General features: G+C 37.2%; 1 protein-coding gene across 5 annotated transcripts in view; it reads left to right on the forward strand.

Annotated features, from left to right (window-relative positions):
• Nucleotides 1-8,836, forward strand: part of LOC103532540 (golgin subfamily B member 1-like) — a 39,869-nt gene extending 31,033 nt beyond the window's left edge. For all 5 annotated transcript variants that reach the window (XM_030451324.1, XM_030451325.1, XM_030451326.1 and 2 more), the window contains 8 exons: nt 363-514; nt 1,839-1,998; nt 3,758-3,910; nt 4,694-4,852; nt 5,795-5,892; nt 6,243-6,377; nt 7,164-7,278; nt 8,044-8,836. In XM_030451324.1, the coding sequence (XP_030307184.1) occupies nt 363-514; nt 1,839-1,998; nt 3,758-3,910; nt 4,694-4,852; nt 5,795-5,892; nt 6,243-6,377; nt 7,164-7,278; nt 8,044-8,202 (1,131 nt within the window). In that variant the 3' untranslated portion in view covers nt 8,203-8,836. The remainder of the gene's footprint in view (nt 1-362; nt 515-1,838; nt 1,999-3,757; nt 3,911-4,693; nt 4,853-5,794; nt 5,893-6,242; nt 6,378-7,163; nt 7,279-8,043) is intronic.
• The last annotated feature ends 3,279 nt before the right edge of the window (nt 8,837-12,115 follow it).

The following is a 12,115-nucleotide window of genomic DNA, read 5'->3' on the forward strand; positions in this document are numbered from 1 at the left end:
CAACAGCATCAGTCAGATTCTTTTAAAAGTAATTTGGATGTGCCTCAGATCAATAGGGAAAGATTGGTAATTTGGTAAATTAACTTGCATCACTTTGTTATTGAATTATTTTTTTTTATGCAGAGAAAGCTTAGAGACACCCTGGATTTTGAAGTTTATTTTTGCAAATTATGTGAGTGCAAAGGAAACACTGTGTGACTAGAGAAGGCATGCTTACAATTTTGGGAGTTTAGGTCATTATCCTGTTAAAGAGGAACAAATGGAGAAAAAACCCACTATTCTGTTATGAAGATTCTGGCAGTGATAAAACTTCAGCCATACAATTTTCATTCCAGTTCACTAATCATGTTTATTAAACTTAGGCTAAAGAAGGAGCCAGCCTTGCAGCTGTTGAAATAGCAAAACTGAAGACCAAGGTTGATGATTTGGAGAAGGCATTGCATCAGACAAAAGCCTTCCAAGCAGAAACTGAGAGAGAGATCACATCATACCAGAAGGAGCTTGCTGGATTAAGGTATAAGTGTTAAAAGTAACAAAAATGAAGCAGGGTAAGAATATTTCTGTGATGTTTGAAATCAATTTCCATAGAGTTGTCTTTGTTCCTTGTACCTTTATGTAATGGTGACTTTGTTCCTGTGAAATTGCAGTCTGAATTGAATGTTTTCTCTTCCTTTAGTGATTGGATACATGGAACTACAGTTTAAGAATCTTATTTTATTGCTTGGTATCATATTCTCTTCTTAGGCTGAACACTTTTCTCCTGGATCTTTTCTTATAGAAATGAATCTGAGGTTTTGCATATTGGTATTAATTTTGCCTTAATTTGGAAAATTAAATTCATTTCACATTCGAGTATAATTTTTTTGTAGATTCAAGAGTCCACTTGAGCACTATTCACACCTTGCATTATCTGTGACAAATGAATAATAAGACACTTTGGGTCTAATTCTGTGAGTGCTTCATGAGCTCTGCTAGAAGGCATTTTTAAGTGGCAGTGAAGATAATTTTGCTTGAATTTGAGGCCAGTGGGCAGTATCCTTGTGCCTTTACTGCAAGTAGCACTGCTTACAGTGCTATTTCTAGATCTCTAATTAAACTGTGTCAGATACCTGCTTTATACAGGAAGTTTTTTGGAGAGGGGCTGTACCTCAAAAGGCCAGCCCCACATTAACCTTTGTAAGTATGAGCAGGTTATGAAGTAGCCAGACCTCATTATAACCTGAAAACTTAACCACTGAGTGGCATGACTAATTTTTTTTGTCCCAAACTTAAAATAACCCCACCATGCATTGCATTCAAAAGGATTTAAATTACTTTTATGCCCTTTGTGGTACTGCCTGTGTGTGACAGTGGTTTCTGGCATATCATAGAATCCTAGGGGTTGGAAGGGACCTCGAAAGATCATCTAGTCCATGTGACATGTTTGTTATTTCAGTCTTTTGGGTTGAAAATATTCCTTTTCAAACTGGTGTACTTGCAGTAGGGTAGACCAGCTCTCTTGAGCAGTGCAACTATAACCTAGAACTGCTCTGTTGCACAGTCTTATTCTTCAGGTGGTTGTAGTATTTATTGCATTAACAGCTATTAATATCTTTACAGCCAATGAATGAACTTCTCTAATCTCCAAGCCACTGAAGCAAATGTGATGTCAGTGCTTTCCAGGCTTGATTGTCTGATTTTACTTGTTAGGTGTCTTGAAACTGGAGTGTGTGTTGGGAATGTTCAGATTGTGGTCATTGCAGTCATTGTTCCAAAAAGATGAGTGCAGCTTTATCCTTTTAATTGACTTCTATGCTATGTTTTATAATTTAACATATACTCTAATATTTTATGTTCAGAATGGAAAAAAACCTCCTCCTCTCTGAGTCCCAGGCACTGCAAAATCAGTATCAGATCACAGTTGCTGAGAAAGACCAACAGATTGCAGAGCTACAGAAGCTGCAGCAAGACATGATTGTTAAGAAACCTGTTTCTGCTGGCAGCAATTACCCAGTCAAGGTAAACAGATGAAATGTAGCAGGAGGCACAGATCTGCTCTCACCAGTTTATTGGATTAAATTTGCAGCCTGGGTCCCAAATGAGAACTCTGCAGCATGTGGTAGGGAAGTATGGAAAGCTGATGAGTATCAGGTGTATGTCAGTGTTGCCTGAGATCAGCAAGTTACAACTATTCCAAGCAAATGAGTTGCAATTATTATTTCAGGAATAGCTAGAGAAATTCTAGGACTTGCATATATCTTAGAAAATAAGTCTAAATCAAATAAGTTTTTTGTGTGTTGAAGAAGTGGTAGAAGTGGCACAGAAAACATAACTGTTGAGTGTAAGGAATTTGTAGTACAGCTCAGCCTCAAAGAAATATTACATTGCAATACAAAAAGAAGTTTCAAAGAGAGGAGGTGGCAACACCATATAGAAAACTTCAAAGAAGAAAAATCAAAAAAGATGGGGTTGTTTACATTAAGAACTTAACGAGAGAGAAAAAACACAACCTTATAGTACTGTGGGATTTAAGTCATGGGAATCTGCACTCTCACTTCTTGTAAACTCAGAACAGGAGACATTTGGGCACAAATACTAAACTAATAAGGAATGTGCCTTTTCAGGTAAGATGAATATTTTGTCAGATAGAGCTACAGCCTGTTCTCAGACTGGTTTTAAGAGGATCAAAGAAAAACTTTGTGGCTTACATTGACAGCAGCTTTCAGAATTTGTATACTTCAGGCTAACAAATTTTAGAGACCTAATAAAGTTCATTCTTCAGAGCCTAAATCATTCTCTAATTACTGTAGATAAGAATAGGCCTTAACTGGGGGGAAGAGGGAGAGATGTGCCTAATGGCAGTGTTCTTGCCCTTCCCCTGAAGCAGCTGGAGTTGGCTTCTGCCAGGAACAAAATACTAGATTTACAAAGGCAACAGATGAGACCTAGTCTGGCAATTGCTGTCTACTTTTGTAGACTATCATTAGAAGATCAAGGAAAGTGTTATTTTAGAATAATAGTCCTACTTGCCTTTTCTGTGCCAAAGGCAGTAAACTGTATTCCTGTTCTTTTGTTAAAAATGCTCTAGTTGGCCAAGTTTGTGTCTCAGATGCTGTTCATTTTCTGTCATGAAAATTACAAAGAAAAGCTATTGGACAGTAATGTCTGCTGGGTTATGAAATATTTTATGTGATAGAAGTCTTAGGATTTAATAGGAAACTGGGTTCCAAAAGCTTTAGGGGTAGCACACTTCCCTCTCTTGTTGGAGATTAACATCAAAATGTTGACCTGCCCAAGAGATAAAGGCCAAAATTGTGAATCAGTGGTAAAGTTGTTGTGAATCAGTGATAAAAGTTGGGGTTTGTTGTTGGTGGTTTTTTCCAAAAACAGTTTTTCAACTTTAAATTCATATTCACAAGAGAGCTGTTGTTTACAAGTCATGAATACCATCTACTGCTAGTTTTAAAATAATTTTTGAAAAGTGTTTTATATTCAGTTGGCTTTTTTCCTTTTGTGTGTGTGTGTGTGTGTGTGTGTACTTCAGACTGTTTACAAATTTAATGGTAACTCTTTATTGGTCTTTTTTAGTTGAAGTATTTATTTAGTTGAAAACATTAAGTAGCTTTTTTTTAAATATATGTATATATATAAAGTCTCTTGCAAATGTTGCATTAACTTGTGAGAAGGAAATAATCTTGTGAAAAGGAAATTATTGCATAGCCCAGACTTATTTATATATCCTGTACCATTTACACTGATTATGGTAACATTTTTTAAGGTTTTAGAAACTGTCTCCCTTGCTGGAAGTGCAGATACACCAGAGGAGATCAGAAATGCCTTGGCTGAGAAGAATCAGCTTCAAACTGAACTGCAGCGCTGTCTCCAGGAGATACAGCAAAAGGAGCTGCATTTTCAGCAGGTTAATTCCAAGGTAACTTAAAACAAGAGCTGTGATCCTAAGAACTCGTGACTCTGAGCTGGTGTCAGCACAGGAATATTGCTGAATTGTTGGTGTCTTACATGGCTGAAAGTTAGTTTGCTTAAAAACTGAAATTCTTCAAAACAACCCTGTTAGCTCAGACTAGAAATTGCAAACTAAATGTTAGTACTATCTTTCTGTGAAGCTTTCCTGACTTAATACTTGACTAAGAGAGGTTGATTTTAATTTGTATTCTGAGGAGCTTGATGGGACACTGCTGAAATTCTGCTGAAAGTAAAATAATTTTTATTACAGACAACGGTAAGAATGTGTGTGTCCACATGCACACGAGTTTGTTTGGAAGCAAGTCAGGTTTGTTTTAACTTCCTTCTGTCATTGTGTCTATTTTCACTCCTTCACTCAAACATTTTACGCACATAATAACATTTTTAACCAAACTTTGAAACAAGTGTAGAGATCTCAATCTCCTGAAGGTGGGTGTTTGGGTAAAGGGTGAATACCCCAGTTATGGTCTGCTTTTCTTTTAAAATAAAAGATGAAAACTCAACTGCTGAGCATTCCTGGACATTGGGGTTTAAAATCCTGAATTTCTTGTTTGGGCATATTGATGACAAGGAAAATGACTACTCAGGTTTCATTATCTCCTCAGCTCATGAAAAAAACTGTGAGCTTGCCAAAAAACGTGTGCCATATTGAAACTTGTATTCAGATGTTTTCAACAGCAGGTCTCTTGCTAATATTTATTAAAATGTTAATTTCTTTCACTTGGTACAGTCAGCAGAAGAGAATGCTGTCCTGTCTGCCCAGCTGAAGACTCTTTCACAGACTCTAAGGGACAACCAGCTTCGTTACACTGACTTGCAAAATCGTTACTTAAGACTGGAGAGGGAATATCAGACAATGCAAGTGACATCTTTCCAAGGCTCTGTTCAGGTAAAAAAAATATGTGGAAATAGTTTGAGATTTCTTTCTCCTTCTTTGCTTAGGTTTTTCTGCCTTTCAAGCTAAAACTGAAATAAATACTTCTTGTACTGATTCAGTACCTTTGCTAGCCCATGATGGTGCTGACTATAACTGTCTTTATTGTGATAAAGCTGTTTTTACTTGGCATCTCATTTAGGGAAGCTGTTTATGCCTGCTTCTTTTTGTTTTGAAGTATCATATCTTTTTGAATCAGTTTACAGCTGGCAAAGAGAATTCCATGGTCACTAGTCACTGAATCAGCAAAATTCAGTGATAATTTCACAGCAGTCATGAACCATCTTGCAAGGTGTTTGAGTAATATTTTCAGAAGTGAGATTTATGTCACCAGTTCAGTGCCTCATGCACATCTGTAGGCTTATTTCTTTGTGACCTCTTCCTTTTCAAAGTTTTCCTTTGCTGTCTTGGTTACTCAGTGACAATCAATTAATATAATAACCTAAAATATCATATGGATACATGTAGGAAACAACCCTTACTCTTCCTTATGCAGAATTTAACAAGGAGAGTTATAAATAAATGGATAGCTGCCTTACTGATCAAACTAGGATGAATGTTCTGGTACTAGCTGGATCAGTGGATGCATTTCTTTCCCTTCAGACATTTTTAAGACCTTGTGGAGTATGTGTATCCTTCAAGTCCTTCAGCACACACAGGCAGTATTTTTCACCAACTTTGTTAGCAAGCAGGCTTGGAAAATTGCTGCTCCAGAAATTAAATGAATAATCATGTGTTCCACTGCTTTGTGGTGCTTGTGGTTCCTTTAATTGAAATAAATTCTTTATTTAAAATAAAGATTTTTAGCAATAAACAAATAAATTCTGTAAAGGAAATAAAGGTTTTTAGCAACTAGAAACATGATGAGTTTTTTTTTTCCTTTTTAATATTTTCTAGGATGAAACTAGAGCAGAAGTTCCCCCTGGAGCACCACAGGAAAGATCTGCAGTTATTGTTGAAATAGACAATATGGAGCTAAATGAGCTCAGAAAAAGGTCAGGACTGAGAGCATGTATTAGCAATATTGTTTTCCTGACAGTTGTGCAGTAAGTGTGGAAGTAATGCTTTTCTATCCCTCCAAGGAATTTGGATGGAAGAAGGAATTTATAGTGGATTTATAGTGGACTAAATGAATCATGGTTATATTCTTGATTATTATTAGCTCATAATATTTATGGTTTGGTTTTTTAAAGATATGTATTTATTGATGACTTTATTTCAATATGTGTTCTGAACCCTCCTGTTACAATTTTTTATCACAAAGAAGAACATTTAATAGAAAAACCTCAAGAATTTAATTCTTGAAGGACATAAAGTATTGATTTCAGATGTAATTTTGTTACAGGCTTGCAGAGACAGAGCAACAGTATGATTCAGTGCAGCAGGCTCTCTCACAGCTTACAGAAACACTGGCAGAAGAGAAGAGGAGGAGAGAAGCTGCAGAAGAGGCTCTTGGACTCTCTGAGGAGCAAAGTAACAGGTAAAGTACTCCTGCCTGTATAACATGAGTGTTTCTTTTGAAATAAGTGTCTGTAAACCATACTTCTTTTTCTTCTCTTATGTCTTTGAAGTATGTGACAGGTAGGTTGCTGCTTTAAACCCTTATGTGGGTAGAAAATAACTTTCATGTTCAGAAGAACAAGGCCATCTTTTGCTTTTGTTTCCTCTTAAGAAAATACATAGAGAGATTTTCATTTACAGTCTGCCTGGAGTAAATGCAAAGTGTAGTACAGAACTACAGATTTCTGAGCAAATAATAGGGCAAACAAATAATAGAACCTGTTTGAGTCCACAACACCTGAAGCAATGACAATGCTTTATGGATTTCTGTGGATCAAGAAAGTGTGATGGACTTCATGATTTTTTCTTTATTTAATTTCTTGCTTCAGATGTTGGACTCAGTAGTCAATAGTATTCTTTTTATTCCAAGTTAGAAAAAAAAATCTCATATAACAGCTTTAGTACAGCCACAGTTTAGGTTTAAAATATCATGCATGTGCCTACATCAAATGTCCATCACTACCATCATCTACAAAACCACTGTTGTATCATCTAGTGATGAAGGGGGTTATTCTGAGTAAATGAAACACCTTGAGAGTAGATTGCAAATAGGGACTGAAAAAACCTGGCAACAGGTTGTACTGCTTTTTGTGGGGACATTTCCTCAGTTATTTAAGTATACAAAACAATGTTTCTCATGTGAATTTGGTGCCTTAAATGGGCAGGTAATTCAGTGCTCTGTTATCTCCCTTGAACTTTTCTCTAGATTTGAAGTAAGCAGTTACAGAGCTGTACCAAGTGAATACACTGTTCAGATGGAAGCTGAGGAGGAAAGGGAAGCCTTAATCATCAATCCTAGTGAACATGTGATTGTGCGAAAGGTAAGGACACCAAAGCTTTTAAACCCTCTGAAGCTACTTAAAAGTGGTGTGCATGTTGTACAAAGCTACTTGCAGACTGGATTGAAGGTGGCACAGCTCATTATCTCCTTTGTGTTGTCTTTTTTTTTTTCCTTCCCTTTCCTATACCTTTGTTTCAACTGTCATATATCTTGGAGTGTGGATTTGCCTCCTGAGTGACTGGGAGTCAGTGGTCCTGGGTTGTCTTCTTTGTATGTGAACACAGGCATGAAGCAGCCTTGGCTCTGTGAAGCTGACTGAATTCCTCTTCTATTGTGTGAAACCCTGGGGATGGATGGGCCATAGATAGGCATCCATTCAGTGTCATTCCAGCTACTCCTGAAACTATATTTTACTAAAAAAATGTTCTTAATTTCTTTCTGTTTGGGTTGTGAGTGGTGAGTCAAATAGAGACAGTTGTGTAAACCATTCCTTAGAACACATTACAGATGTTCAAATTAAAATGTGAATAATCATATTTATATTAGAAATACAGCCATTACATGAAATGTGCATGCATATATCTGTGCATTTTCATCTCTAGTGTGCACATACAATTGCATAATACATAAATACCTTCTCTCCATTCTTCTCCCCTTTTATCAATGCTGTTCTCTTTCAAATCATTTCTGCTTACAGCTTGTGCTGCATCAGAGCCAAGAGGTTTATAGTGCCTCAGAAACCTAAGATACAGGTGGAGCTGCTTCTCATCTTTATTCATGATTACTTCTTTTGTTTCTTAACCAGATGAAAGGAGGAGCCCTTTCCTTCAGAAGATGGCTCCGAGGACGAAGTCTTTACTGCTCTAAGCTGCTGACCTCCAGAGCAAAGTCCCGCTATTTATTCCTCACCTACCTGGTTACACTACATCTTGTTGTTTTACTGTGCCTCACTGGGGTTCTCTGAGTACACTGCATTTGCTGGGTAAATTATTTTCCTCTAGGTAATGATGTGCCAATCCAAGATAATAGACTTTTCACATGCTGCTGTTGAGCTATGCACTGGACACAGTTGTACATAGTATTCTTGTTACACGACATGAATCTGAAGCTTCTTGAAAGAAATGTGTGTATATCACAGTTGCTCCAAAGTTGACTTGAATTGCTCTTTAACAGTGGAATATTATATTTGCTAAGGAGAAAATATTCACCTCTGTTGAATTCACCTCTGTTGGCCCTCTAAGGAAGCTGCTGCATACAAGTTATTTAATATTGTTCGTGAGTACACAATGATTGAATGCTACTGAATGGGTTGTAAATGATATCTTTTCTATATAAATTTTATTTTAAGAGTTAAACTATAAATTTTAAAGGAAGATTCAGCTATTACTGTTTATTGACTTCTTGATTATAACAAGAAGTTATATAGAGTGCAATAAAGGAAGAACTACTGGATTTTTTTTCTGAAAAAAAAAAAGATATAAGAAGGTTGGGTTTTGGCCATAGAGTGGCCATTGTAATGGCTCTGTCAAGGTGCAGAGATACATATATTGTAATGAGGTAAGCTGTTGATTAAAGATTCAGAATTGAGATGACATGAAGTAGTGTCTTCAACTTACTGTATTTGCTGTTGTTTAAAGGTGCAAATTCCATTGGTTTTTGGTGGTGTGGTTGGTTTGAGATGAGTTGTTTGTTTGTTGGGTGTTTTTTTAAATTCACTTGAACTTCCTGGTTTGTACATTTACTGCATATCTTTGGGCCAAAATGTTGCTCAGCTGCTCAACACATGAAATTCAAGCTTATATAGACACAACACATCATGTATTGTAGGTACTTGGGCTGAGTAAAAGGTACATTTTCAACTAAGAGGCTATGAGAAACAGGATTTGCATTCATTTTCTGTAGACACATAATAGTGTGTTAAGGGTTGCAAATTAATGCATCCATATGTTGTTACAGTGTCCTCTGCAACTGCACAGCTGTTTTTCAGATTCAAAAAATAGCTTATTTGTGAAGACTATGGCTGCTGGAAGGTTGTTTTTACACCCTGCATTGGTGTTTATTCTCTCTGTGTTTCTGCTCACATCTCTGTAAGATGGAGGTACAGTCAAAACAATCTGAGTCTAAAGGAGCAGGCATGAAGTCACAAAAAGGAGAAGTCTTTTCATTTTCTGTTTGCTAGAATAAAATCATAGCAATTCTGTGGGAAAAGAAAAATCTTGAGTGTGGAAATGGAAGGATTCCAACAGTTCTACTGATGGAAGGCTGACTTTGAACAGGTAGTAGTGAATTATCTGCTTAAGGTCCAAGGATTCTGGTTTGTGAGTCCTGCTGCATAGCTGTGTGACAGGTAAGGAGGAGGGATTGGTTGGTATTTACATTTGCAGAGTTAACATTTACCAAATGGTGTCTGATGTTCTGGATCACTTGTGTTTGTCATGTGGAATGGGAAATATTACTGACTGTAGTTACCACTGTAGGTAAATCCTGTAGACTTCCTTCTTTTGAGGATTCCTCTACATTTCTTAGTCTAGCAAAGACCTGGATTTCTGTAAAAATCCAATCTGTTCCTCTGTAACTGGTGTCTTTTTTGTATGGCTGATACCCCAAAAGCTGCATTTCCATCCATCATTGGACATCCTTGACAATCAGGTCAGTTGGTACCAAAGTGCTGTCTGGTTTGGGTAGTTGCCTTGGAGTGTTTTGTTTGGGTTGGGTTCTTTTGGTTTTTTGCTTGTTTGTTTTTGAGATTTCACACATGGCAGTGATAAAGCATCAGATTTATTCAGGCAAAATTCTTGTTGGCTTTTGTAGGAGTTTGGCTTCTTAATTGGAGGACTGAGCTTTCAGGTGAATTCCTTGATCCTTTGGAAAAGGTGTTCTTCCAGATTTACTGAATTAATTAATACTTGCTGGATTAATACAAAGGAAATAGAGTTGGCAGAGCATTGCTTGCATGAGAAACTAGATGAATACCAGTGATAAGTTCCTTTTGTGTTCCATTAAGTGACAGTATGGCCCAATAAAGATTCAAAAAGGGTCTCTACCTCCTCAGTTCACCAACTCAAACAAGACTGTGGCTTCTCTTGACCTTTGAGGGGATCTTTTTGCTTAATTAGTTCCCTAACAGTTCCTTTATAAGCAGAAGATGGAGATTTTTGTTCACTTTATCCATATGTGAGTCAGATATTAATTTTCTGGGCTGTAAAAACCCTTCCCTGAAGTTCTGTGTATTGTTTTGCTGAGATAAATAAGCCTGACTTGACAGGCATAAAATACCAAGCCTTTTAAGGAAGGCATTTTAAACACCTCCAGAAACTGTTGAATATCAATGGTTGAAACCCCATCCATTCTTTAACCTCTCAAATTGTTCATTTGCTTTTACTAGTAATTAGAGGTGCCATGTGATTTTGCAGTTCAGCAGCTGTATTATTGAATCCATGGAATTAAAATGTATCCCTGAGAAAAAAGAATGCTGGTTGATGAGTAATATTTTACCTTCTGTCTTAGATTATTTGGGGCAATCGTGGTAGAAGATGTTTGTGCAGAGTAGGTGGCAAATGATAAATTCCAGTTTTATTTCCTCACACGTTTTTGGGGGTGTGATCTGAAACAGGTCAAGAACAGATGCAAAATCTCATGTGAAGTTTTAACTTAAAAATTATTTTGTCTCTCACTGAACTAATTTTAGAATAATGTGCTCTGCAGGGTGTTATGATTGGAATGGTGCAAAAAGACAGCTGCACAGGGGATGAAGCCCAAAGTAAAAGAGGGATCCTGACACTGAAGTGTATCCCATTGAGCATGGAATCATCACTAACTGGGATGACATGGAAAAGGTGGGTGTTTATTTTTCATGTAATTTTGTTGAGGCATCCCTTTATCCAAGGTGATGCTTTTTTATGTACTGTTTTCAGTCTTGAAGTTCATACTGAGGCAGAACGTTGGACAGTGATAGGAAGTAGCTAAAGTTAAAAACCCACAACAAAACCAACAGCTCTTATTTGGAAATAAATTGCCCACCTACTCCTCTAGATGGAAGCACAGCATTTGCATTTCATTATTCACTGCTTTCTGGGGGGACACCTTTCTCTATTCTGCAGAGTAGAAAGTCCGCCTTGTACATCACATAATATTCTTGCTGATAATTGTCCTGGTATCTGCCTTCAGCAAGAAATTGTATTTTCAGGTAGGAAAAATAAAATCAGAGGTCACTATTTTGTGCCCTTCCCTTGGTGTCTGCATCTGAAAATTGTCCTGTGTGTTACACATACTGTGTTCTCCCTCTGGTTAATGCTGGATGCTAGAGCAGACAATCTAAAGTCTAGTAAGGGAACAGAGTTACAGAAGATAAAAAAAGATAAAAAAAAGGCCTGTGCTTCATTGTTGTGTAAAGTCATGGCTTGATTGGTTGGGTTTAGGGTGTAATGTGGAAGCTTCAGGCAATGCTGTAATTCAGACAATGGCCAGAAATTATATGGATTCTTGTAGCCTGAACTTTTCTTGGGCACTGAAATAGATCAAAGAATTATTTGTGAAAGTGGGTACCTAGCCCAAACTCACTTTCTTCTGACAGACAGCTTGCAACCTGCAGGAGCTCCAGCACTTGAATTGGTGCTGGGACATGTTGCTGAGCTCAGGAGCAGAGTGTGACAGAAAGCAGAGGCTGCCTTCAAGCAAATGAGCAGTGAGCAGCCAGTAGAAAAAAGCAGCATGAGAGAAAAGCAGTGGTAGGGGAAGAGACAAGAAACAGCATTGCAAACTTTTTTGATTATAGCAGATAAGTAAGAAAAGCTTTTTGTTTGTTTTCTTTTCTTGTTTTTATATATACAGGCTTCTCTGATTCAGTCATCTCAGTTCCCTGCAGCTCTGCAACACAC

The sequence above is a fragment of the Calypte anna genome, chromosome 5 (genome assembly GCF_003957555.1).
Source record: "Calypte anna isolate BGI_N300 chromosome 5, bCalAnn1_v1.p, whole genome shotgun sequence".
NCBI lineage: Eukaryota > Metazoa > Chordata > Aves > Apodiformes > Trochilidae > Calypte > Calypte anna.